The 24,331-nt window shown below is 52.2% G+C and overlaps 2 protein-coding genes across 6 annotated transcripts in view; one reads left to right on the forward strand and one right to left on the reverse strand.

Moving 5' to 3' along the window:
• Positions 1-24,331, forward strand: part of Pur-alpha (Purine-rich binding protein-alpha) — a 451,808-nt gene that overhangs the window by 210,521 nt on the left and 216,956 nt on the right. The window contains exon 1 of one of the 5 annotated variants that reach the window (XM_071658306.1): positions 9,948-10,807. The exons of 3 other annotated variants lie outside the window; for them this stretch is intronic. The gene's annotated coding sequence lies outside the window, so the exon portion shown is untranslated. Of the gene's footprint in view, positions 1-9,947; positions 10,808-24,331 lie in introns of those variants that run through there. One more of the 5 variants, XM_071658307.1, reaches the window with a different exon arrangement.
• Positions 5,475-9,359, reverse strand: LOC139746678 (uncharacterized). The gene has a single exon (XM_071658119.1). The coding sequence runs from the start codon at positions 8,912-8,914 to the stop codon at positions 7,664-7,666; it is 1,251 nt and encodes a 416-aa protein (XP_071514220.1). The 5' UTR covers positions 8,915-9,359; the 3' UTR covers positions 5,475-7,663.

Below are 24,331 nucleotides of genomic sequence, written 5' to 3' on the forward strand. Positions count from 1 at the left end.
TGGCCAGGACACACCACAACCTGCCCCAGGATGATGATGATGATGGCCAGGACACACCACAACCTGCCCCGATGATGATGATGATGATGATGGCCAGGACACACCACAACCTGCCCCAGGATGATGATGATTGGCCAGGAACACCACAACCTGCCCCAGGATGATGATGATGATGATGGCCAGGACACACCACAACCTGCCCCAGGATGATGATGATGATGGCCAGGACACACCACAACCTGCCCCAGGATGATGATGATGATGGCCAGGACACACCACAACCTGCCCCAGGATGATGATGATGATGGCCAGGACACACCACAACCTGCCCCGGATGATGATGATGATGATGATGGCCAGGACACACCACAACCTGCCCCAGGATGATGATGATGATGATGGCCAGGACACACCACAACCTGCCCCAGGATGATGATGATGATGGCCAGGACACACCACAACCTGCCCCAGGATGATGATGATGGCCAGGACACACCACAACCTGCCCCAGGATGATGATGATGATGGGCAGGACACACCACAACCTGCCCCAGGATGATGATGATGATGATGGCCAGGACATACCACAACCTGCCCCAGGATGATGATGATTATGACCAGGACACACCACAACCTGCCCCGGGATGACGATGATGATGATGGCCAGGACACACCACAACCTGCCCCGGGATGATGATGATGATGGTGGCCAGGACACACCACAACCTGCCCCAGGATGATGATGATGATGGCCAGGACACACCACAACCTGCCTCAGGATGATGATGATGATGATGATGGCCAGGACACACCACAACCTGCCCCAGGATGATGATGGCCAGGACACACCACAACCTGCCCCAGGATGATGATGATGATGGTGGCCAGGACACACCACAACCTGCCCCAGGATGATGATGATGATGATGGCCAGGACACACCACAACCTGCCCCAGATGATGATGATTATGACCAGGACACACCACAACCTGCCCCAGGATGATGATGATGATCAGGACACACCACAACCTGCCCCAGGATGATGATGATGGCCAGGACACACCACAACCTGCCCCAGGATGATGATGATGATGGTGGCCAGGACACACCACAACCTGCCCCAGGATGATGATGATTATGACCAGGACACACCACAACCTGCCCCAGGATGATGATGATGATGATCAGGACACACCACAACCTGCCTTGGGATGATGATGATGATGACCAGGACACACCACAACCTGCCCCGGGATGACGATGATGATGATGGCCAGGACACGCCACAACCTGCCCCAGGATGATGATGATGATCAGGACACACCACAACCTGCCTTGGGATGATGATGATGATGATGACCAGGACACACCACAACCTGCCCCGGGATGACGATGATGATGATGGCCAGGACACGCCACAACCTGCCCCAGGATGATGATGATGGCCAGGACACACCACAACCTGCCCCAGGATGATGATGGCCAGGTTTGAGGGTATCCCCCTCAGTTGTACGGGAGACCTGGCTCACGTGATGATTATAATGTCTTCATTTCCAGTTTATTGTTAAAGAAATTTAATTCTGGAGGTAAATGATGGTCTTCATTCGCAACGTGGCTACTGTTATCGTTGGTGTAGATATGTTTTATGTATTCGATTATTGTCATTATTATAACGTAGTTATCACAGGGTTTTGTTAAATCGATCTTCAACGATTCCTGCGTGCCCGAGGTAGCGCCAGGAAGAGACGAGGACTGGCCGTCATTCGTTCACATTCACTGTCTGCCTTGTAAGGTGTGATCCGCCTCTACCAGAGCCTGTCTATCCACAGCCAAGCCCCACTGACGTGTGTATGGTTTTCCCCTTGACCACTGACAGCACGTCGTCCCTTGTATACCATATCGCTCCATTTCTATCCCTCCCTGTGCACGCCTCGCACCCACCTGCATGGTCAGGTCCCGATGTCTTAAAGCCTCTTTCACCCCATCCGTCTGGGTCTCCCCCCCCCCCCATGTTCTCTGTACCTATGACGCATACATCCTCTTGGGTCAGACTCTCTCCCTTCGTCCTACCCAAACCATGGAGTATGATCATCCTCTTCACCTGTCACTCATATTCTGCTTACAGGCACAAACGTCGTTGTAACGCTGCCACTCCTCACTTGACCAAACTTCCTCACACCACATTTTCAACAGATCCACCGCCGTCTTCCCTTCTTTTGTGTTCAGGGCCCACGGCTCGCGCCCGTACGTCCCTGATGGGACTAAAAATGTTACGCTTGCAGATAGGAATCTCTCTTGTCCCTCGTTCACCTGATGGCTCTCTCCGGCTCACATAGTTCCATCCGTTGCCTTTTCCACTTTTGGATGTCAAAAACACGCCACTTCTTCTAGGTTCTCTCCATCCAAACTCTCGCTGAAACAAACCTGTCTCGCCCTCCCATGCCAAACGTCATCTGACTTTTTTTTTTTAATTTAATGTTAACTCCCAGCTTCCTCTATTCACATTCTCTACCAAACTCAGACACCAGCATCTACAGTTTCTCACTCTAGTCTTCCCCCGCAAATTGCGTCTGACTCTTCTCTCAGGCCCCTAACCCTGAGCATACGGTAGACCTGTCCATCTCCAAGACTCTCCCATTTAACTTTATCTCCTTCTCATCCATTAACGGATTGGAGAGCCATGGCTACATCGCACACTCTTGATGCCGACCCATTTTAACTTTGGAACCACTCATCCTCTTCTTTTCCTTCTCGCACATATGGCATACTCTCGATAGAAACTCCTCACCAATTCTGTGAGATATTTTCTAACGTCATATATTTGTAGCACCTTCCACAGGGCGTTTATCAGGCCTGTTGTGCGTTCTCTTTAGATCCACATGTGCCACATACGGATGCCTTTTGTCTCGAAGTATGTTTCATACAAAATCTTCAAAGCAACAGCTCGTCCACACACCTAAAGCCACGTTGCTCCTTCACAGAGTGATGCTCTGTCACCACTCTCATGCAACGTACTAGATATACTCAACAGACTTTTACCTTTGTATTTTAAACATTGACTTTCGTCTCTATCTTGCCTTTATACAAAGGTGTTATGCGGGGGTTCCACCAGTCTTAAGTTAGGCATGCCACCTTAAGCCGTATGTACGGTGAACAACAACAACAACGCTGTCTTTACATTTCTCGAAAAATTCACCTGCAGTCTTAACCTCTCCCCGCCTCGCCACACTTCATCTTACACAAGACTTTCACCACCACCTCTCTTTTCACCAAACCATTCGTCTTGACAGTTCGTCTGCGCACCCTCACCTTCCAAACACCTCACGTATTCTTCCCCATAATCTCATATTTAGCAGTCACACTATTATTATTATTATTATTATTATTATTATTATTATTATTATTATTATTATTATTACTACTACTACTACTACTATTACGTTTTGGTGATGATTATCAAGGGAGGTTTTAAGAAATATTGCCTTTGTCTTTCGCCCACCTGTTAGAGGTGTGTCAGGTTGCGGGGGTGGGTGGACGTAATCCCTGGTGTGTGTGTGTGTGTGTGTGTGTACGTTTATTAGCTCGTCTGTGCTCGGGCGATCCGGACGTACACAGTTGACCTTACTTAACGGATGTACTGTAAGGCCTCTAGGCTCCGTAGGAGATGCCGCTTCTCAAGTACCTTCCGCAGTATTGACCTGAAACATAGCTTAGTTGTACTTCGGGAGTGGGGGAGGTGAGGGGGGGGGGGATGTTGTTAGATATGAGCAATCACTGAAGGTAGTTCGGCTGGATGACGTCAGCGGCAGCTTAACCGTCCAGCCAGATTAACCCCAGACCTCACATGAGCCGTTGCACGGTAGACGCTGAACAGTTTCCAGCCTCGGCTTTAAGATGAATTCCTCGGGACATGTTAGACTCAGACTGTACTCTTGGGGAGGGGGGTCGCCACTGAATGTTGTAGTGGTTGATGGCACCGTAACATCATCAACGCAATAATTAGAATATAGTTCTTCTTCTTTTCAAATTGGTTCAGGGGAAATGATTGGTGGGGGGGGGGTGTCAGGTGTGTGTGTGTGTGTGTGTGTGTGTGTGTGTGTGTGTGAGTGTGTGTGTAGGATCTTTAAATAGAAGACTTCCCGAGCCACCATGACCTGGCTGAGGAGTATCTTATTGCCACCAGAAATCAGGTTTGTGTTGGTAAATCCCTGAGGTCACCTATCGACCCGCGTCACCCCCTCATGTCTCCCTGTGGCACACATGCCTTGCAGGAGGATGTTAGATATATTTGACGATTTGGATCCGTCTCTCCGAAATATTCCCCCTCTCCCTCCCTCCCTCCCTCGAAGTTGCACCCTTCCCGGACACGTAGACATTTTTGGAACGAGTGTTGAGGAGAATACAGTTGCGCCGTGGGTGGGTGGATGGGGGGGTCGGTGGGCGGGTGGGTTTCCCAGCGTGTGTGGACCACGGAAGGTGTTGCGTGTGGCGCGTTCGTGGCGGGGTGTAGTCTACGGCAGGTCACCTGACCAGGACGGGTGTGTGGGTGTGGATCAGGCGACGTCACCCCTCAGTCTTGACCCCCTCCCCCTTGAGACGGCACGCCCTTACCCGCCATGGTCAGGTCAAAGCTCAAGAAGCATTCATGTCCAGAGAGGGTATCTCGCTGCTCCAGGATGCTACCTTAGGGCTCAGGGATTTGGAGTACCAACACCTTGCTCGTGGGTGGTACCGTCCTGCTCAAGCGTGGTACCCTCCTTTTCATGCATGGTACCTTCGTTTTCATGCATGGTAGCTTCGTGCTCAAGCGTAGTACCCTCCTTTTCATGCATGGTACCTTCGTTTTCATGCATGGTAGCTTCGTGCTCAAGCGTAGTACCCTCCTTTTCATGCATGGTACCTTCGTTTTCATGCATGGTAGCTTCGTGCTCAAGCGTAGTACCCTCCTTTTCATGCATGGTACCTTCGTTTTCATGCATGGTACCTTCGTGCTCAAGCGTAGTACCCTCCTTTTCATGCATGGTACCTTCGTTTTCATGCATGGTACCTTCGTGCTCAAGCGTAGTACCCTCCTTTTCATGCATGGTACCTTCGTTTTCATGCATGGTACCGTAACGTTCAAGGATAGTACCGTCGTGCTGAGGGCTGGTACCGTAATGCACAAGGGTTGAAGAAAGCGCGTGGGACATCCCCGTCCGTGGATGTACAGATATTTTAATGTAATTATTCGAGTAAATAATATTTACCGGGGGAACCACTTCAGATTTTTTTTTTCTTTTTGTCTCGTCTCAAAATTATTTGTGCCAAGTGTTGTGGCATTTTGTTTTGTGCTGGTCTCTCACCTGGTGAGTGCTACGTGCTAGCCATGCCATTCTCTCTCTCTCTCTCTCTCTCTCTCTCTCTCTCTCTCTCTCTCTCTCTCTCTCTCTCTCTCTGTGGCGGGGTGGGTAGATAGATAGATAGATAGATAGATAGATAGAGAGAGAGAGAGAGAGAGAGAGAGAGAGAGAGAGAGAGAGAGAGAGAGAGAGAGAGAGAGTAGCTCAACATGTGTCTACAATAAGACACGTCATTATGGGGCTCCATGGCGATCGAGGAGTTGAAAGTGTGGACACCAGGGATGTTCGTGTTGCCAGGAGGGAGGGAGGGAGGTGTTGGTTGCTGTGCCATTGTCCTCCGCCTCACCAGGAGGAGAGTCGGGACCTGCCGTGTAGAGTCACCCCTCTGTACGTAGACGTATATGTGTATACATCCCTTCATGTCTGGTGGCCATGGTGCACTCCATGGCTCCCGTCGGGTATGGCGCCTGGCTAACCTGCCCCCACCCCTCCGAGTTGTGTAGATGGGTTGTCAAACCTGCCAAAAGATGGTGTCGGCCAAATGCGATGATAATTGGTAAGGAACATCCTGTAGTCAAGGTGAATAGAGTTGTGTGTGTGTGTGTGTGTGTTTTTCCCCCCTGGTGTTGTCAAGGAGAGTTAGGTTGGTGCCGGTAAGGTCCATGGATGGTGATCTTGAACACTGCGTCGTATTCACCACAGCATCACTCTCTCTCTCTCTCTCTCTCTCTCTCTCTCTCTCTCTCTCTCTCTCTCTCTCTCTCTCTCTCTCTCTCTCTCTCTCTCATTCATTACGACATTAAGTGATAGTAATGATAATGATGATGACTAATGATGATAATAATACGGTAGAAGTAGAAGGTCTATGTGAAGAGTAATGATGGTTTATGATCCTAGTGCTCGTAACTTTATGGTAATTAAGAATGATGAGAAGACATGCGTACAGTTCACCACACGTTCGCTACGAGACGTGTTTGTGTGTGTGTGTGTGTGTGTGTGCGGTTGTACGACTTTCACTAGTGTTGTCGTACGCTGGCGAGAGCTACCGCTTCAAGTCTTGGCAGAATGGTGTTCACTTAGCCATTAACTCAAGAGGATAAGGTTTCGAATCATTTTCCATGGGTTCTTTTTTTGTTTTGTTTTTTTTCCTTCACAAATATCATTTTGGAAATGTGTCCTCACGCAAGACGCGCGAATGAAGTCCTGGGAGGCCCGTCGCCACGCAGCTCTGACAGTACCTAAAGTATGTTTTGGCATGAACGTGTCTGTTAAAGAACTTTGATTCACACCGGGAACGACTGTGTCAGTCCTGGTGGCTGAGATGGATCGTAATTTACCTCTAGGAAGTACTCGTGGGGAGGTGGGAGGAATGCCTTACATACTATATTGGGACATGATTTCCTGTTGGCACGACACATGTGTGGGAAGCGTGAGTGTACACTGAAGGCAGCGGGAGAGGCTATGATACAAGACAGTGTTGAGACACTCTGGATGGTGAAGAAATGTGGGAAAAGGGTGTGGAGGAGTGGGTGAGCGACGTGTGGTCCAGTGGTTCAGTATGGGGGGTTAGGGAGCTTCCGAGATCCTGGGATGGTGTCGGGTTTAGGTGACAGGAACCATGGTAAGGTGCGGTGTTGGCAGGTGCCTCCACGTCAAACCTGAACTGATAATACAGATGTCAGCAGCTGTTGCCACACCCGATACTGCTGTCGACACGCACCCCCAACATCTGTCCTCACCCTCAGGCACAGATGTTGCCCCACCCGACACTGCTGTCGACACGTACCCCCAACATCTGTCCTCACCTTCAAGCACAGATGTTGCCCCACCCGACACTGCTGTCGACACGCACCCCCAACATCTGTAATCACCTTCAGGCACAGATGTTTGCCACACCCGACGCTGCTGCTGTGGGCAGGCTCCTCCACCCGTCCGTCGACTGGGTTGCATGTGGTGTGTGGCCCGCTGAGGGCTGGAGGGGGGACCACGTCGAAGGAAGGGTGGAACTGCATCGTTCAACCCTTGGGTCAAGAAGTGGGCAGTGACCATCTGCCCCTTTTCCCCGATTCCCATGGTTTTATGGCGTCACCTTTATAACGAAAACCCCGCAGCCGGATCTTTACCCGCTATTGACGAGCGCTGTGAACTGTGTGAATGGTCTCGGTGATACGATGCAAGTATTTTCTCTCCCCGGAACCTTTTGAATTGTGATTATCAGCGTTGTTCACTTGTGTATTACGGGAGAATAAAATTTGTGGCCCCCTTGGCAGATGATCTTCCCAGATTGTCAGTGTATTGCCGGAGGTTTCTGACGAGTGTCGTGTTCAGGAAGTGTGTCGTGTAGTGCTGGGGAAGTGTGTCGTGTAGTGCTGGGGAAGTGTGTCGTGTAGTGCTGGGGAAGTGTGTCGTGTATTGCTGAGGAGTGTGTCGTGTAGTGCTGGGGAAGTGTGTCGTGTAGTGCTGGGGAAGTGTGTCGTGTAGTGCTGGGGAGTGTGTCGTGTAGTGCTGGGGAAGTGTGTCGTGTATTGCTGAGGAGTGTGTCGTTTAGTGCTGGGGAAGTGTGTCGTTTGGTGCTGGAGAAGTGTGTCATGTAGTGTGTCGTGTAGTGCTGGGGCAGTGTGTCGTTTGGTGCTGGAGAAGTGTGTCATGTAGTGCTGGGGAAGTGTGTCGTGTGGTGCTGAGGAGTGTGTCGTGTGGTGCTGAGGAGTGTGTCGTGTGGTGCTGAGGAGTGTGTCGTGTGGTGCTGGGGAAGTGTGTCGTGTAGTGCTGGGAAGTGTGTCGTGTGGTGCTGAGGAGTGTGTCGTGTGGTGCTGGGGAAGTGTGTCGTGTAGTGGTGAAGAATGTCGTTTTATAACTTTATCGTGATAAGGTTGTGTGAGGGTTATGCTGCTGTGGTTACTGAGCGATGGTTGTGATGTAGTGGCTGGCTGAGTGGATGATGGTTGTGGTGTAGTGGCTACCTCGGTGGATGATGGTTGTGATATAGTGGCTGCCTCGGTGGATGATGGTTGTGATGTAGTGGCTACCTCGGTGGATGATGGTTGTGGTGTAGTAGCTACCTCAGTGGATGATGGTTGTGATGTAGTGGCTACCTCAGTGGATGATGGTTGTGTTGTAGTGGCTGCCTCGGTGGATGATGGTTGTGATGTAGTGGCTACCTCAGTGGATGATGGTTGTGATGTAGTGGCTGCCTCGGTGGATGATGGTTGTGATGTAGTGGCTACCTCAGTGGATGATGGTTGTGGTATAGTGGCTACCTCAGTGGATGATGGTTGTGATGTAGTGGCTACCTCAGTGGATGATGGTTGTGATGTAGTGGCTACCTCAATGGATGATTGTTGTGATATAGTGGCTACCTCGGTGGATGATGGTTGTGATGTAGTGGCTACCTCAATGGATGATGGTTGTGATATAGTGGCTACCTCGGTGGATGATGGTTGTGATGTAGTGGCTACCTCAATGGATGATGGTTGTGAAATAGTGGCTGCCTCAGTGGATGATGGTTGTGATATAGTGGCTGCCTCAGTGGATGATGGTTGTGATATAGTGACAGCCTCAGTGGATGATGGTGTCATCAGTTGGTGGGCGATTGTGTGGTGGTAACCAGATAGGTGGTAGTATATTGGTTACCTCAGTGGTTGATAATATATCGTTGGTGTAGTCATCGCTTGCTGGTTGTTGTGGTATGGTGAGTGATGGTGTGGCCACACAGGGTCCGCTCTGGTGCTCATGTGGTTGTGGCTGAATTTTGTCAAGTGGTTGGTTGTGCCTCAGTGTTTGGTAGAGGGCGTGTGGCATGTGTTTGTTGGTGCAGGATGGTGGTCGTGGTGGGGTTGATAGTGGATGGTGGTCGGTCGTGGTGGGGTTGGTAGTGGATGGTGGTCGGCCATGGTGAGGTTGGTAGTGGATGGTGGTCGGTCGTGGTGGGGTTGGTAGTGGATGGTGGTCGGCCATGGTGAGGTTGGTATCCGGATGGTGGTCGGTCGTGGTGAGGTTGGTAGCGGATGGTGGTCGGTCGTGGTGGGGTTAGTAGCGGATGGTGGTCGGTCGTGGTGGGGTTAGTAGCGGATGGTGGTCGGTCGTGGTGGGGTTAGTAGCGGATGGTGGTCGGTCGTGGTGGGGTTAGTAGCGGATGGTGGTCGGTCGTGGTGATGTTGGTAGCGGATGGTGGTCGGTCGTGGTGAGGTTGGTAGTGGATGGTGGTCGGTCGTGGTGGGGTTGGTAGCGGATGGTGGTCGGCCATGGTGGGGATGGTAGCGGACGGTGGTCGGTATTGGTGGTGGGGTTGGTAGCGGATGGTGGTCGGTCGTGGTGAGGTTGATAGCGGCTGGTGGTCGGTCGTGGTGAGGTTGGTAGTGGATGGTGGTCGGTCGTGGTGGGGTTGGTAGTGGATGGTGGTCGTGGTGAGGTTGGTAGCGGATGGTGGTCGGTCGTGGTGGGGTTGGTAGTGGATGGTGGTCGGTCGTGGTGAGGTTGGTAGCGGATGGTGGTCAGTCGTGGTGAGGTTGGTAGCGGATGGTGGTCGGTCGTGGTGGTGAGGTTGGTAGCGGACGGTGGTCGGTCGTGGTGAGGTTGGTAGCGGACGGTGGTCGGTCGTGGTGGTGGGGTTGGTAGTGGACGGTGGTCGGTCGTGGTGGTGGGGTTGGTAGCGGACGGTGGTCGGTCGTGGTGGTGGGGTTGGTAGCGGACGGTGGTCGGTCGTGGTGGTGGGGTTGGTATTGTGTGCGGTGGGTGGCAGTTGCCAGGTAGTACCAGTGATGTCTGTTGTCAGGAGGTAAATATAGTACAGGGGTTGGCAGGTACTTGTATTTGGGTACATTCTTGGTGAGGATGACCCTCTGCTGGTGCGAGGTCTGTGGGTCGGGTAGGGTGCCTCCCTCCCTCACGGTGCTGCCTCATGGTACGTACCTCGCCAGACGGTACTGACGTAATGGGGTGAGGAGGTGATGGAGTGGTGGTGGTACCTCGTCAGCGGGCGGAGTACCAGGGTACAGACCCAGTGAAATGTTGGAGGTGCGATAGTGTTGGCGGCAGGCAGGTGGCGCCCGTGTGCCTGACTTGCTGGGGTGTTGGAGGCAGCCAGCAAGGTCGGCCGTGATTCATACGGGGGCGGCCAGGTGCTCCTGGTAAACACTCCATAGCAGTAGCATGCGTGTGTGTGTGTGTGTGTGTGTGTGTGTGTGTGTGTGTGTGATGCTGAGCTATAAAAGCACGTGACGTCAAAGTGACGCAACGAGGAGGCGGGGAGGCCTGGTGGTTGAGGGCAGCGAGAGGAGGGAGCCCCTGGTGGCTGCCAGCGGCCCGGTACAGTCGTGGGCACGTCCGTGCAGGGCGCGTGCCTGGGCACCGCACCTTCTGCTGCTGCTGCTCATCTGTGGTGCAGCCTCACCTCGCACCCGCAGCCCCCCGTCTCCTGCTCCTCCGCTCCATGACAGACAAGCAGGGTGGTGTGCGGAACCGATACTGTGGTGGGTGATCGTGGTGGTGACCTGTGGACAGGGGACGACGCGTCCACCTTGTGTTCTTCTCGTATCCGGAAAATATCTCGAATGTCATACCATGTCGTGGCGCCACCGCCGCCGCCTCCAACCCACAGCCCTACTGTGGCTCAGAAAGTGTTCGGAGGAGAGAGTGATGCAGTCGTGTCTACCACTGTGGAGAGGAGTGATGCAGTGGTGTGTACCACTGTGGAGAGGAGTGATGCAGTGGTGTGTACCACTGTGGAGAGGAGTGATGCAGTGGTGTGTACCACTGTGGAGAGGAGTGGTGCAGTGGTGTGTACCACTGTGGAGAGGAGTGATGCAGTGGTGTGTACCACTGTGGAGAGGAGTGATGCAGTGGTGTGTACCACTGTGGAGAGGAGTGATGCAGTGGTGTGTACCACTGTGGAGAGGAGTGGTGCAGTGGTGTGTACCACTGTGGAGAGGAGTGATGCAGTGGTGTGTACCACTGTGGAGAGGAGTGGTGCAGTGGTGTGTACCACTGTGGAGAGGAGTGATGCAGTGGTGTGTACCACTGTGGAGAGGCGTGATGCTGTGGTGTGTAGCTCTTGTGATGACGTGTGGTAAGGTAAGGAAGTAATGGACTGGTGAATGGTAGCGTCTCGTGTGGATGGAAATCCCCACCATTGTTGGTGTGGAGGCTCACCAGTGGTAGCCAGACTCCTCCTGTTTACCTTGCAACAAGTGGCAACACTCCGTCAGGCAGGGTAGACCGGCGGCGGCTCCTACCCCGACACTGGCAACAACGACGGCATGAAACACGTCTCTCTACTGTATGTACCAAGTGGCCCCCCCAGCACCACTCTCATGTTGTGTGTGGAGCAGTCAGTGTCCCAGGGGAATTACCTGCTGGTGCAGCACGGGTAGTGAGTTCTACACTCGTGGGGCTCCGTCTCTGTGTGTGAATGTGTTGCTGACGCCCTTTCAGTGTTTGCATGTGTGTGTATGTTCTCTCAGCACTACGCGTACGACCACAACTGAAAGGGGATGGACATTTCTCTGTTCAGTCCAGCCAAAGTCTGCAAATATCCACATGGGTTACGTCCAGCACTCTAAACATTCCGACTCTTAAAGCAGGGCGTTAAAACTTAGTCTTAACACGGTTAACACAGACCTGGAGGGTTATGGACAGTCTCCTGGTTCTCTTATGGGCTGGGGCTCTTAATGTACATGGCTCTTATTAGCAAGTGAATCAAACCTGGTGGTTATAGGTCCAAACATACCGTGTAAGGAGTGGCACACCACCTTATTGTCAATGGTAAGATGATGCACGGAGTTTTAGGACTGCGTCCATACCTTGCATTCGAGTTGATGAGTTGACTGGATGGAAAGACTGTCAACTGATGCAATGAACAACCCTTCTAACATCTCACTGGGTGATTATCTAGCCACTGAGGTCAACCGAAGCCATCCGTGACCTTTCGAATCTTTTGTGCTTCCGCTCAGAGGAAGAGTCTGGCGTGTGCGCTGAGGTAGCCGCTGGTAGCTGCGAAATCATCATTCTTGCAGCGGTCTGCACCAGTTCATCTGGGTTGCTTGCCTTTATGGTGCCCAAATGCAACACAGGAACGAGGGGTATCAGACGAGAGGAGGTGACGGTGGCGGGTATGTTGCAGTACCTTAAACCGAACAGTCGGATGGGTCACAGTTGAAGAAGGGTTGAGAGGGTTATTGTGTAAAGGCGTCTTTTGATAAGTGATGTAAGTAGGCTAAAGAATGATTTAGTGTGCCCTATCCTCCACTTTTATGAAGTAATAGTAGTAGTGTAGTAGTAGTAGTAGTAGTAGTAGTAGTAGTAGTAGTAATGGTCCGTGTTTTGGATCAGCGTGGGAGGGGACAAGTGAGTTTGGGAAAAGTTGTGTGGATGTTTTTTGAGTTAAGGTGCAGGGTGCTGACGTGTTCATCCCAGCTTGGTATGTCTCCCAGAGTGACATGGGAAAGTTTACTGGACTGAACATGGCGAGGGGACTGGGGCCCTTGTGAGACAGTCGGGAATGATACGTTGTTGAAAGCAAGGTTGACCTGCGTGACCACAGTCTTGGTTTGGTTGTTGGGGGGACGTGGTTGTTGGAGGGACGTGGTTGGCTGTGGTCCAGTTCTGGGAGGTGTTGAAGGCGTTTTGGAGGAATAGGTCGTCAGGAGAGCTGCTCGCTGAGCGTCATTTTATCAAGGATGTGGAAGCACAAGTTTGGGGGGTCCCATCTTTGGTGACCTGCGGGACGTCGTAGGTGAGGGAGTGGAGAGTGTGGAGATGGCACCACGGAGGCCCAGGGTCCCATTCTTGTGACCTGTGGGACGTCGTAGGTAAGGGAGTGGAGAGTGTGGTGATGGCACCACGGAGGCCCAGGACCTGAAGGTAGTATTCTGACCTGGTCGAGAGCTTTGGTGACGTCGGTTAAGGTGGGAAACACTGAGGAGGAGACCTTGCTTCTCTCCGGGTTTTGGGTAGATCAAGTCAGGGAAGGTGACGAGGCGTTGTGTGTGTGTGTGTGTGTGTGTGTGGTTACGACGTAGAGTGATGTACCATAGCGTATGGTGGGTGTTAGATTAAGAGCTGGGGGAGTAGCCATGCGCTCCAGCCACGAGGAAGCCTCCCTGCCTGTCAGTGTCTGGTATTTCTCCGTTTCCAATTCCGGCTTTGTGTGTTCCGTTACACATGGCTGCGGTGTTGCTGGTTATATGTACGTGAGTAGTGGGGTTGGGCGGTAATGGGGGCGTGATGGCGTGGGGGTGAGCCGTGACTGGGCAGGGGGGGCGTATTTCCCCACGTCCAGCCAGCTGAGTCATGCTAGTTTTTCCCGCACGTTTCTCTCCCCCCCCACACACCCTCCAAACGTTCACAATGACACCCGGATCTTGTTTCAGACCCCCTCTCTCCCCCCAGTGGTGCACGTTTCTCTCCCCCCCCCACACACCCTCCAAACGTTCACAATGACACCCGGATCTTGTCTCAGACCCCCTCCCCCCCACACACACACCCTCCAAACGTTCTTAATGACACCCGGATCTTGTTTCAGACCCCCTCTCTCCCCCCAGTGGTGCACGTTTCCCCCCCACACACCCTCCAAACGTTCACAGTGACACCCGGATGATGTGTCGACACCACACATTGCCCACAGCTCTAGTCTCCCTCTATCATTCCATCCTGAGACTCCATCATTGTCTTCCTTCTCTCATCCTTTTCCACAATCTCTCTCTCCATCGTACTTTCCTCTGTATGTTCCCTTTCCTCAACATTTTTACTTCATGTCAACTTTATGCATTCCCCCTTCCTCCTCCTCCTCCTCCTCCTCCTCTTCGTCGTCCCCCCCTATGCCCCCTTCTCCGTTATTTCCGTCTTTCTCTTCATTCCAGTCTCATGACTTAGCTTCTGCTTCCCGTAGTTTTGGTGTGGTGAGGAGCCACACGAGGATTGACCGTTATGATACGTCCTTCATTCCTCGTGCAGTGAAGCTGCGGATTTCTCTTTTGGTCATTCGTATTTCCGTAAAGACAGCTTTACAGACGCGTAGACAGTTGCATTCTTTTTTTTTTATTTATTTACTTATTTTTTTTTTTACACGTTTTACCTTTCAATCGAGATGGCGATGGTTAGGGCATCATGCTTTTGCCTTCCCATCTCGTGTACCCACACGTCGGACCTCACCTGTCCCTCACTCGCCTTCAATGTACGTACACCCATGTCCTTATACCCTGCCCATGATCTGTTATTTCAAGTCTGCCAATAACCCAACTTGAGATACGTGTTGTTATTTCTCGCGCGGTGTACGTATTGCCGGGCCCCCACGCCGGCCAGTGTACTGGGTGTGGGGAAGGTGTGGACTCTGGGCTTTCATTTGACGCGTGAGCCGTTGTAACTGACGTGCACAAGTCGTCACGGAAGAGTGATATGATACCGTGATGTTGTGACTATATTAACACTCTAGGTATTAGTTATAATGGAGCCGGTAAGTGATGGGGCCACCACCTCCCCGCCCGACCTGTAGCTAGGCTCCGGCACTTCTGATGTAGCCTGTGGGTGAGGCTCCACTGCCCGACTTGTAGCAAGGCTACGACACGTTTAATGTAGCCTGTGGATGAGGCTCCCCTCCCAACATGGAGCTAGGCTCCGGCACTTTTGGTGTAGCCTGTAGGTGAGGCTTCCCCGCCCCGGCCTGCAGCAAGATGCACCTACAGGGGGTTGTGACCGCAGGCTGCCAGCATGTTAGCACAGACAGAGGGTATCGTGTTTTACCATTGTTTTATGAATACCTACCACGTACGTATGTATGTATGCGTGTATATATGGCTTCTGCTTACCTATAGAGGTGACGGGACGTGCACGGAAGCCTGCGTCTGGTTGTATCTTATCGGCCACGTACCACCAGGAACGCACGTTTATCACACGAACGTAAGGAATGGTCGTGTCTCGGCTGAACACTTTTGGGGTCGGGCAATTATAGCAAAGGTATTTATATTCCATAAAGCAATTATTAAACAGAAAGTTATATGTATATGGTTATATTCGGGTAGTCACTTGTTTACATGGCGTCCTAGCTACGTCTCTTCTTTGTATATCAACTGACTTATATTCCTTTCTTCTATCTCCCCTGATGATGTGATCATAACACGAAAGTGCGCTTGGGAACTTAAGTTTCATTTCCCCGTAGACAAAAAGGATTGAATCAAGGCATGTGAAGCGTCTGGGGTAAACCATGGAAAGCTGTGTAGGTATGTATATTTGCGTGTGTGGACGTATGTATATACATGTGTATGGGGGGGGGGGCCATTTCTTTCGTCTGTTTCCTTGCGCTACCTCGCAAACGCGGGAGACAGCGACAAAGTATAATTAAAAAAATAAATAATAATATATATATATATTTTTTTTTCAAACTATTCGCCATTTCCCGCATCAGCAAGGTAGCGTTAAGAACAGAGGACTGGGCCTCTGAGGGAACATCCTCACCTGGCCCCCTTCTCTGTTCCTTCTTTTGGAAAATTAAAAAAAAAAACAAGAGGGGAGGATTTCCAGCCCCCCGCTCCCTCCCCTTTTAGTCGCTTTCTACGACACGCAGGGAATACGTGGGAAGTATTCTTTCTCCCCTATCCCCAGGGATATATATATATATATGTATATATATATATATATATATATATATATATATATATATATATATATATATATATATATATATATATATATGTATATATATATATATATATATATATATATATATATATATATATATATATATATATATATATATATATATATATTCTTATTGAAGTGAGTGGATGTATACGCTGTATTTTCAGTAAGTCCATGTGTAAAATTGGAAATTATCTCATGGAGGGATCTGTGCGTCCAGGCTGTTGAGGTAAGGCTAAGCTCTTTACGTTTACAAATGGCATGGATTGGATGAGGAGGATCGGACGCAGGTGCAAGAGGGGATTCAACGCCGATGATCCTTCGTTGCGTAGGTTTTGATCGCACGTGATGGTCACTGATTGTCAGGCTTGCCGGTGATTGTTCTGTGCACTATTTGGTGCGGGTTTGCAACTTTCTCCTCAGTCTTGCTTTTTTTGGAGGTAATGGATGATCAGGAAGGTGAGGCGTGATTTCGACTGGAGCAGATGAAGTGTTCGTTCAGGATAACTTGAGGAATTTCACACTTCTCTCATTGCAGATCTTCCGCCGTAAGTGTTCTTAAGGGCGTTGTGTTAGCTGACTGGTTGTTGATGTTTCTGGTGTAGGGAATGAGTGTCATGTGTCTGTGTGACTGTGTCTTCGTGAGTGAGTTTGTGTGTGTGTGTGTGTGTGTGTGTGTGTGTGATACCCAGAGTAGTTAAAAGTTTTCTTGAGTGAGAATGGTTGGCCATGGGAGGAGGGTCCACTTTGGTTTCATGTTTGTCTGGGTGTAGAAGGGTGGCTGTGGTATACCACGGAGGAGATGCAGACGCAGACACAAACACACGCGCGCGCACACTGTTCTGGGAAGCGTCCACGAGCGTAAAATCGCGCGTTTTTTCCCTCCTTGCGGATTCCTCAGAAAACGACGCCGGTGTGCGGAAGTACATGGGTGTTTATGACAGTGTGGAGACCCGCCGCTGCCACATCATTGGTCAGTTCAAGCGGAGTGTGTTTCCTGGAAGCGAGAAGATCCTACACGTCTCGGAAAGTCGTTGCTTGATGTTCCCTCAGTAAGCGGCGCGGGTTGGCCTAGTGGTGTGCAGTTCAGGTGTTTGGGCAACAAGTGAAGTTAATGAGGGTGATGGAGGCGTCGGTGGGTGGCGTCTGGTGCAGGAGTCCACACAGGAGGCGAACGGTGAGGGTTGCGTGGAGGAGTGGAGGGGAAGATGTTGGTGGAGAGGAACAGGCTTGGTGGAGTATGGCTACAGAGAGTGTACTAGTGGAAGGTGTTGGTGGGGAGCTGAGGGTGGAGTAGTGGAAGGTGTTAATGGGGAGCTGAGGGTGGAGTAGTGGAAAGTGTTGGTGGAGAGCTGAGGGTGGAGTAGTGGAAGGTGTTGGTGGGGAGCTGAGGGTGGAGTAGTGGAAGGTGTTGGTGGTGAGCTGAGGGTGGAGTAGTGGAAGGTGTTGGTGGTGAGCTAAGGGTGGAGTAGTGGAAGGTGAACTTGTCGTTGGTGGTGTGAGGGTGTGGTATCGCTGGGAGAAGCTGGAAAAAGCCGTTGGTATTCGGACGAACTGGTCCATTTATTGAATTAGATTTGTTGCAGACTTGACAACTTTGCGGGGTTTTTTTTGTAATGGGTCGTTTATTTTGTTTATGACGCCGACTGAATTGGGTCAGTTAAGTGTGATATGGGTGTGAGGACAGACTGCCCCGGCTGTACAGTATACCCTCGCCGGGTTAAAAAAGATGAAGTTGCGTATGTATGGGAAGAGGCAGCGATGCAAGGCATCTATGTCACGTGTCATTATAAGCCCAGATATATTTACGTTTGATTTCGTGACGTCTCTGCTTCCTGGAAAAGAGGTTTAGATCCTTCAGATGTTGTTGAGTTGCTGTCAAGCGGTGAGGTGTGGGTAGAGTCGTAATGATCATATAACCGATGTCACACACGTTCTGACACCATCTTAGTCCTGGGCCACCTATGTTGTCACCCTTATAGTATAGTATCCTCTTGTGTGTGTGTGTGTGTGTGTGTGTGTCTGTATGTATGTGTGTGTGTGTGTGTGTGATATTACCTCAGTGTGCATATTGGATGGGAGCTTAACACTCGTGGGGTTTTGTATGTGGGCGAGTGTATGAAGACATATTTTCGTATGAACATATTTATGTGTGTGTGTGTGTGTGTGTGTGTGTGTGTGTGTGTGTGTGTGTGTGTGTGTAGCGACGGAGCTTGGGTAGGCAGAAATGTTGCCCGAGTATTAGAGATGTTTCGCCCAGGTTCTGGATATGTAATGTAAGGTGAAACCTATTAGAGGCCGCCTTAGTTATTTGGTGTGTGTGTGTGTGTGTGTGTGTGTGTGTGTGTGTGTGTGATGATGAGGTCAGAACCGTGAGTCTCGGCCCACGCTGGAAGGTGAGGCAAGACGGTGGTGGTAGTGGTCCCCCCCTGAAGACCCCTTCCTCATAGGAATGGATGCAGGTCGTGCCTCTACTTATAGATGTGGTCTGTCATTATATTGGCATATATGTATATGGTGGATTGGCTAAGGAGGCGATACTGCACCAGCGGTAGGCCCTCCCTCCTGTGAGATGTGACGGAGGGTTAGCCAGCCAGGGAGGAGACGTGCGCGCTACCTGTATGGTAGCCAGGCGTTGTATGGTAGACATATAGGGTGCCACTTGTGTGGTAGCTAGGGGTTGTATGGTAGACATGTAGGGTGCCACTTGTGTGGTAGCTAGGGGTTGTATGGTAGACATGCAGGGTGCCACTTTTGTGGTAGCTAGGGGTTGTATGGTAGACATGCAGGGTGCCACTTTTGTGGTAGCTAGGGGTTGTATGGTAGACATGCAGGGTGCCACGTTATGTGGTAGCTAGGGGTTGTATGGTAGACATGCAGGGTGCCACGTTTTGTGGTAGCTAGGGGTTGTATGGTAGACATGCAGGGTGCCACGTTTTGTGGTAGCTAGGGGTTGTATGGTAGACATGTAGGGTGCCACTTGTGTGGTATCTTGGGGTTGTATGGTAGACATGCAGGGTGCCACGTTTTGTGGTAGCTAGGGGTTGTATGGTAGACATGCAGGGTGCCACTTGTGTGGTAGCTAGGGGTTGTATGGTAGACATGCAGGGTGCCACTTGTGTGGTAGTCTGGGGTTGTTTGGTAAACATGCAGGGTGCTTTCTGTATGGCAGGCACGGGTTGTATGGTAGACATGCAGGGTGTCACGTGTATGCTAGCCAGGGGTTGTATGGTAGACATGCAGGGTTTATCCTGTATGGTAGGCAGGGGTTGTATGGTAAACATGCAGGGTGCCATCTGTATGGTAGACATACAGGGGGCCACCTGTATCATCATTATGGTAGCTAGGGTTGTATGGTAGCATGTAGGGTGCTATATGTATGGTAGACATGCAGGGTGCCTCTTGTATGGTAGAGATGCAGGTTACCACTTGTATGGTAGACATGTAGGCAGTCACCTGTATGGTAGACATGCTGGTGCCACCTGTATGGTAGACATGCAGGTGCCACCTGTATGGTAGACATGAAGGTGCCACCTGTATGGTAGACATGCTGGTGCCACCTGTATGGTAGCTGTACGGGTTTACACCAGCTCCGCCAACCCCCTTAATAAGACTTCTGTGCGACTGTCTCAAGGTGTTAGTGGGTGTAGCGCCCAGAATAGGTGTGACGGTAGGGAGTGTAGGTGGGGCAGTATTGGTGGGGTGATTGTAGTGGGTGGTGGTATGGCCGTAGATGGGATGGTTGTAGTGGGGGTTATTGTGGCTATAGGTCTAGATGTATTGGTGGGGATGATTGTTGTGGGGGTGGGTATATGCTTTAGGTGGGGTGATTGTAGTGGGTATGGCTGTAGGTGGAGCTGCATTGATGGGGTGATTGTAGAGGGTGTTGGTGGTATTGGTTTGGTAGGGGAATATTGGTGGGGTGATCGTCATGGGTGTTGATATGGGCATAGACTGGGCGGTTTTGTTGGGGGGGGATTGTTGTAGGTGTTGGTGTGGGTGTAGGTAGGGGACAGTGTTTGCAAGTTAGGTAGTGGTGTGGTGTGGTGTGGTGGTTGCTGGCGTTTGGATAGTGACCCGTGGGTGTACTTAGTGTATACATGTGGGTTTACGTGTTGACGTGTGGGTGTAGTTAATATAGGCTCGTGGGTGCACTTGATTTAGACGTGTTTGTGTAATTAGTGTAGACATGTGGGTGTAATTAGTATGGACATGTTGATGTACATAGTGTACACATGTGGACATAGTGTGGACATGTGGATGTAGTTAATGTGGACATTGCATATAGTTAAGTGTGGTCCTGTAGGTGTAGTTAGTATGGTCCTGTAGGTGTAGTTAGTGTGGTCCTGTAGGTGTAGTTAGTGTGGTATTGTAGGTTTAGTTAGTCTGGTCCTGTTGGTGTAGTTAGTGTGGTATTGTAGGTGTTGTTAGTGTAGACATGTGGGTGTAGTTAGTGTGGTATTGTAGGTGTGGTTAGTGTGGTCCTGTAGGTGTAGTTAGTGTGGTATTGTAGGTGTGGTTAGTGTGGTCCTGTAGGTGTAGGTAGTGTGGTATTGTAGGTGTGGTTAGTGTGGTCCTGTAGGTGTAGGTAGTGTGGTATTGTAGGTGTGGTTAGTATGGTCCTGTAGGTGTAGTTAGTGTGTGGTCCTGTAGGTGTAGTTAGTGTGGTCCTGTAGGTGTAGGTAGTGTGGTATTGTAGGTGTGGTTAGTGTGGTCCTGTAGGTGTAGGTAGTGTAGATGTGGGTGTCTTACTCCCTGGGTGTATTGTTCATTCCGGGGAATCAGCTGATGCTGATAAAAACTAGCGCCAGGCCAGCCCGTTACTGTTGACATGAGGACTGGAGGCGGGGACTCCTGTAGTGGGGACTGGCTGGCGGGTCCTCCTGTAGTGGGGACTGGCTGGTGGGTCCTCCTGTAGTGGGGACTGGCTGGCGGGTCCTCCTGTAGTGGGGACTGGCTGGTGGGTCCTCCTGTAGTGGGGACTGGCTGGTGGGTCCTCCTGTAGTGAGGACTATCTGGTGGGTCCTCCTGTAGTGTGGACTGGCTGTTGGGTCCTCCTGTAGTGAGGACTGGCTGGTGGGTCCTCCTGTAGTGAGGACTGGCTGGTGGGTCCCTCCTGTAGTGGGGACTGGCTGGTGGGTCCTCCTGTAGTGGGGACTGGCTGATGGGTCCTCCTGTAGTGAGGACTGGCTGGTGGGTCCTCCTGTAGTGGGGACTGGCTGATGGGTCCTCCTGTAGTGAGGACTGGCTGGTGGGTCCCTCCTGTAGTGGGGACTGGCTGGTGGGTCCTCCTGTAGTCAGGACTAGCTGGTGGGTCCTCCTGTAGTGAGGACTGGCTGGTGGGTCCTCCTGTAGTGGGGACTGGCTGGTGGGTCCTCCTGTAGTGAGGACTGGCTGGTGGGTCCTCCTGTAGTGTGGACTGGCTGGTGGGTCCTCCTGTAGTGGGGACTGGCTGATGGGTCCTCCTGTAGTGAGGACTGGCTGGTGGGTCCTGTAGTGAGGACTGGCTGGTGGGTCCTCCTGTAGTGGGGACTGGCTGGTGGGTCCTCCTGTAGTGGGGACTGGCTGGTGGGTCCTCCTGTAGTGGGGAATGGCTGGTGGGTCCTCCTGTAGTGGGGACTGGCTGGTGGGTCCTCCTGTAGTAAAGACTGGCTGGCGGGTCCTCCTGTAGTGAGGACTGGCTGGTGGGTCCTGTAGTGAGGACTGGCTGGTGGGTCCTGTAGTGAGGACTGGCTGGTGGGTCCTCCTGTAGTGGGGACTGGCTGGTGGGTCCTCCTGTAGTGAGGACTGGAGGCGGGGACTCCTGTAGTGGGGACTGGCTGGTGGGTCCTCCTGTAGTGAGGACTGGCTGGTGGGTCCTCCTGTAGTGGGGACTGGCTGGTGGGTCCTCCTGTAGTGAGGACTGGCTGGTGGGTCCTGTAGTGAGGACTGGCTGGTGGGTCCCCCTGTAGTGGGGACTGGCTGGTGGGTCCTCCTGTAGTGAGGACTGGCTGGTGGGTCCCCCCTGTAGTGAGGACTGGCTGGTGGGTCCTCCTGTAGTGGGGACTGGCTGGTGGGTCCTCCTGTAGTGAGGACTGGCTGGTGGGTCCTCCTGTAGTGAGGACTATCTGGTGGGCCCTCCTGTAGTGGGGACTGGCTGGTGGGTCCTCCTGTAGTGAGGACTGGCTGGTGGGTCCTCCTGTAGTGGGGACTGGCTGGTGGGTCCTCCTGTAGTGAGGACTGGCTGGTGGGTCCTCATGTAGTGAGGACTGGCTGGTGGGTCCTCCTGTAGTGAGGACTGGCTGGTGGGTCCCCCCTGTAGTGGGGACTGGCTGGTGGGTCCTCCTGTAGTGAGGACTGGCTGGTGGGTCCTCCTGTAGTGAGGACTGGCTTGTGGGTCCTCCTGTAGTGAGGACTGGCTTGTGGGTCCTCCTGTAGTGAGGACTGGCTGGTGGGTCCTCCTGTAGTGGGGACTGACTGGTGGGTCCTCCTGTAGTGAGGACTGGCTGGTGGGTCCCCCCTGTAGTGGGGACTGGCTGGTGGGTCCTCCTGTAGTGGGGACTGGCTGGTGGGTCCCCCCTGTAGTGGGGACTGGCTGGTGGGTCCTCCTGTAGTGAGGACTGGCTGGTGGGTCCTCCTGTAGTGAGGACTGGCTGGTGGGTCCTCCTGTAGTGGGGGGGACTGGCTGGTGGGTCCTCCTGTAGTGGGGGGGACTGGCTGGTGGGTCCCCCTGTAGTGAGGACTGGCTGGTGGGTCCTCCTGTAGTGGGGGGGACTGGCTGGTGGGTCCTCCTGTAGTGAGGACTGGCTGGTGGGTCCTCCTGTAGTGAGGACTGGCTGGTGGGTCCCCCCTGTAGTGGGGACTGGCTGGTGGGTCCTCCTGTAGTGAGGACTGGCTGGTGGGTCCTCCTGTAGTGAGGACTGGCTGGTGGGTCCTCCTGTAGTGGGGACTGACTGGTGGGTCCTCCTGTAGTGAGGACTGGCTGGTGGGTCCTCCTGTAGTGGGGGCTGGCTGGTGGGTCCTCCTGTAGTGAGGACTGACTGGTGGGTCCCTGTAGTGGGGACTGGCTGGTGGGTCCTCCTGTAGTGGGGACTGACTGGTGGGTCCTGTAGTGGGGACTGGCTGGTGGGTCCTCCTGTAGTGAGGACTGACTGGTGGGTCCTGTAGTGGGGACTGGCTGGTGGGTCCTCCTGTAGTGGGGGGGACTGACTGGTGGGTTCCCCTGTAGTGGGGGCTGGCTGGTGGGTCCCCCTGTAGTGAGGACTGGCTGGTGGGTCCCCCCTGTAGTGGGGACTGGCTGGTGGGTCCTCCTGTAGTGGGGACTGACTGGTGGGTTCCCTTGTAGTGGGGGCTGGCTGGTGGGTCCCCCTGTAGTGAGGACTGGCTGGTGGGTCCTCCTGTAGTGGGGGGGACTGGCTGGTGGGTCCTCCTGTAGTGGGGGGGACTGGCTGGTGGGTCCTCCTGTAGTGGGGGGGACTGGCTGGTGGGTCCTCCTGTAGTGGGGGGGGACTGGCTGGTGGGCCCTGGTAGCAACACTATCACTAATATCGAGAAATGACATTTTTATTTATTTATTTTTTTTTTACTTAAACACTTGTCACCTTGGTTGGCTGTTCAGGCCCAAGACCGGGGAGGAGGGGAGGGGGGAGGTTCTGGGGTTGTGGGGGGGAGGACTTGGCGGCCACAGTGACTATGACGTCATCCGGGAGCCAAGGATTCAGGATGTTCCCGCGCGGATTACTCACGCGCACGCCATCGTCTGGACCGTTCCTTGTGTTATGTTGTGTGCGTGCGTGCGTGTCTCTGTGCCTGTGTGTGTGTGTGTGTGTGTGTGTGTGTGTGTGTGTGTGTGTGTGTATATTGACGCACACTCCTGTACCGCCGCCCGTGGCCGCCGACCATCTTATGTACAGCGCCTCACACAGCTGACATGAATGAGTCCTGTATTGTATTGCTGAACAAGTTCCTAATGCTTGCTTTAATGTACTTATGCCGTGGTGAACACACACACACACACACACACACACACACACACACACACACACACATGATAATGGGGGATTTCAGTGATAAGAAATAGACTGGGGTGGACTGTTGGTGTCAGGGGGGGTAATGGAGATACAAGTTTTTAGAGTGAATACAGTGCAATGTCCTGTACTCGCGTGTCAGTGAACACCGTGGCAGGAGAGGGACTTGATACAGTCGTTGATAACTCTTATCTTATCACCTACTTGCATGGGTACTGATATTACACACGATACACTTACTGGAAAATGTGATCATGCAAAGCTCACAATGTGGTAGATGAGGGGCGTCGAAGGCCCTAGCAGAGATGAAACAAGACCCAAAGAGGAGATATGATAATGGTAGACGCTACACAAATT

This window comes from Panulirus ornatus, chromosome 66 (genome assembly GCF_036320965.1).
Source record: "Panulirus ornatus isolate Po-2019 chromosome 66, ASM3632096v1, whole genome shotgun sequence".
In the NCBI taxonomy this organism is placed as follows: domain Eukaryota; kingdom Metazoa; phylum Arthropoda; class Malacostraca; order Decapoda; family Palinuridae; genus Panulirus; species Panulirus ornatus.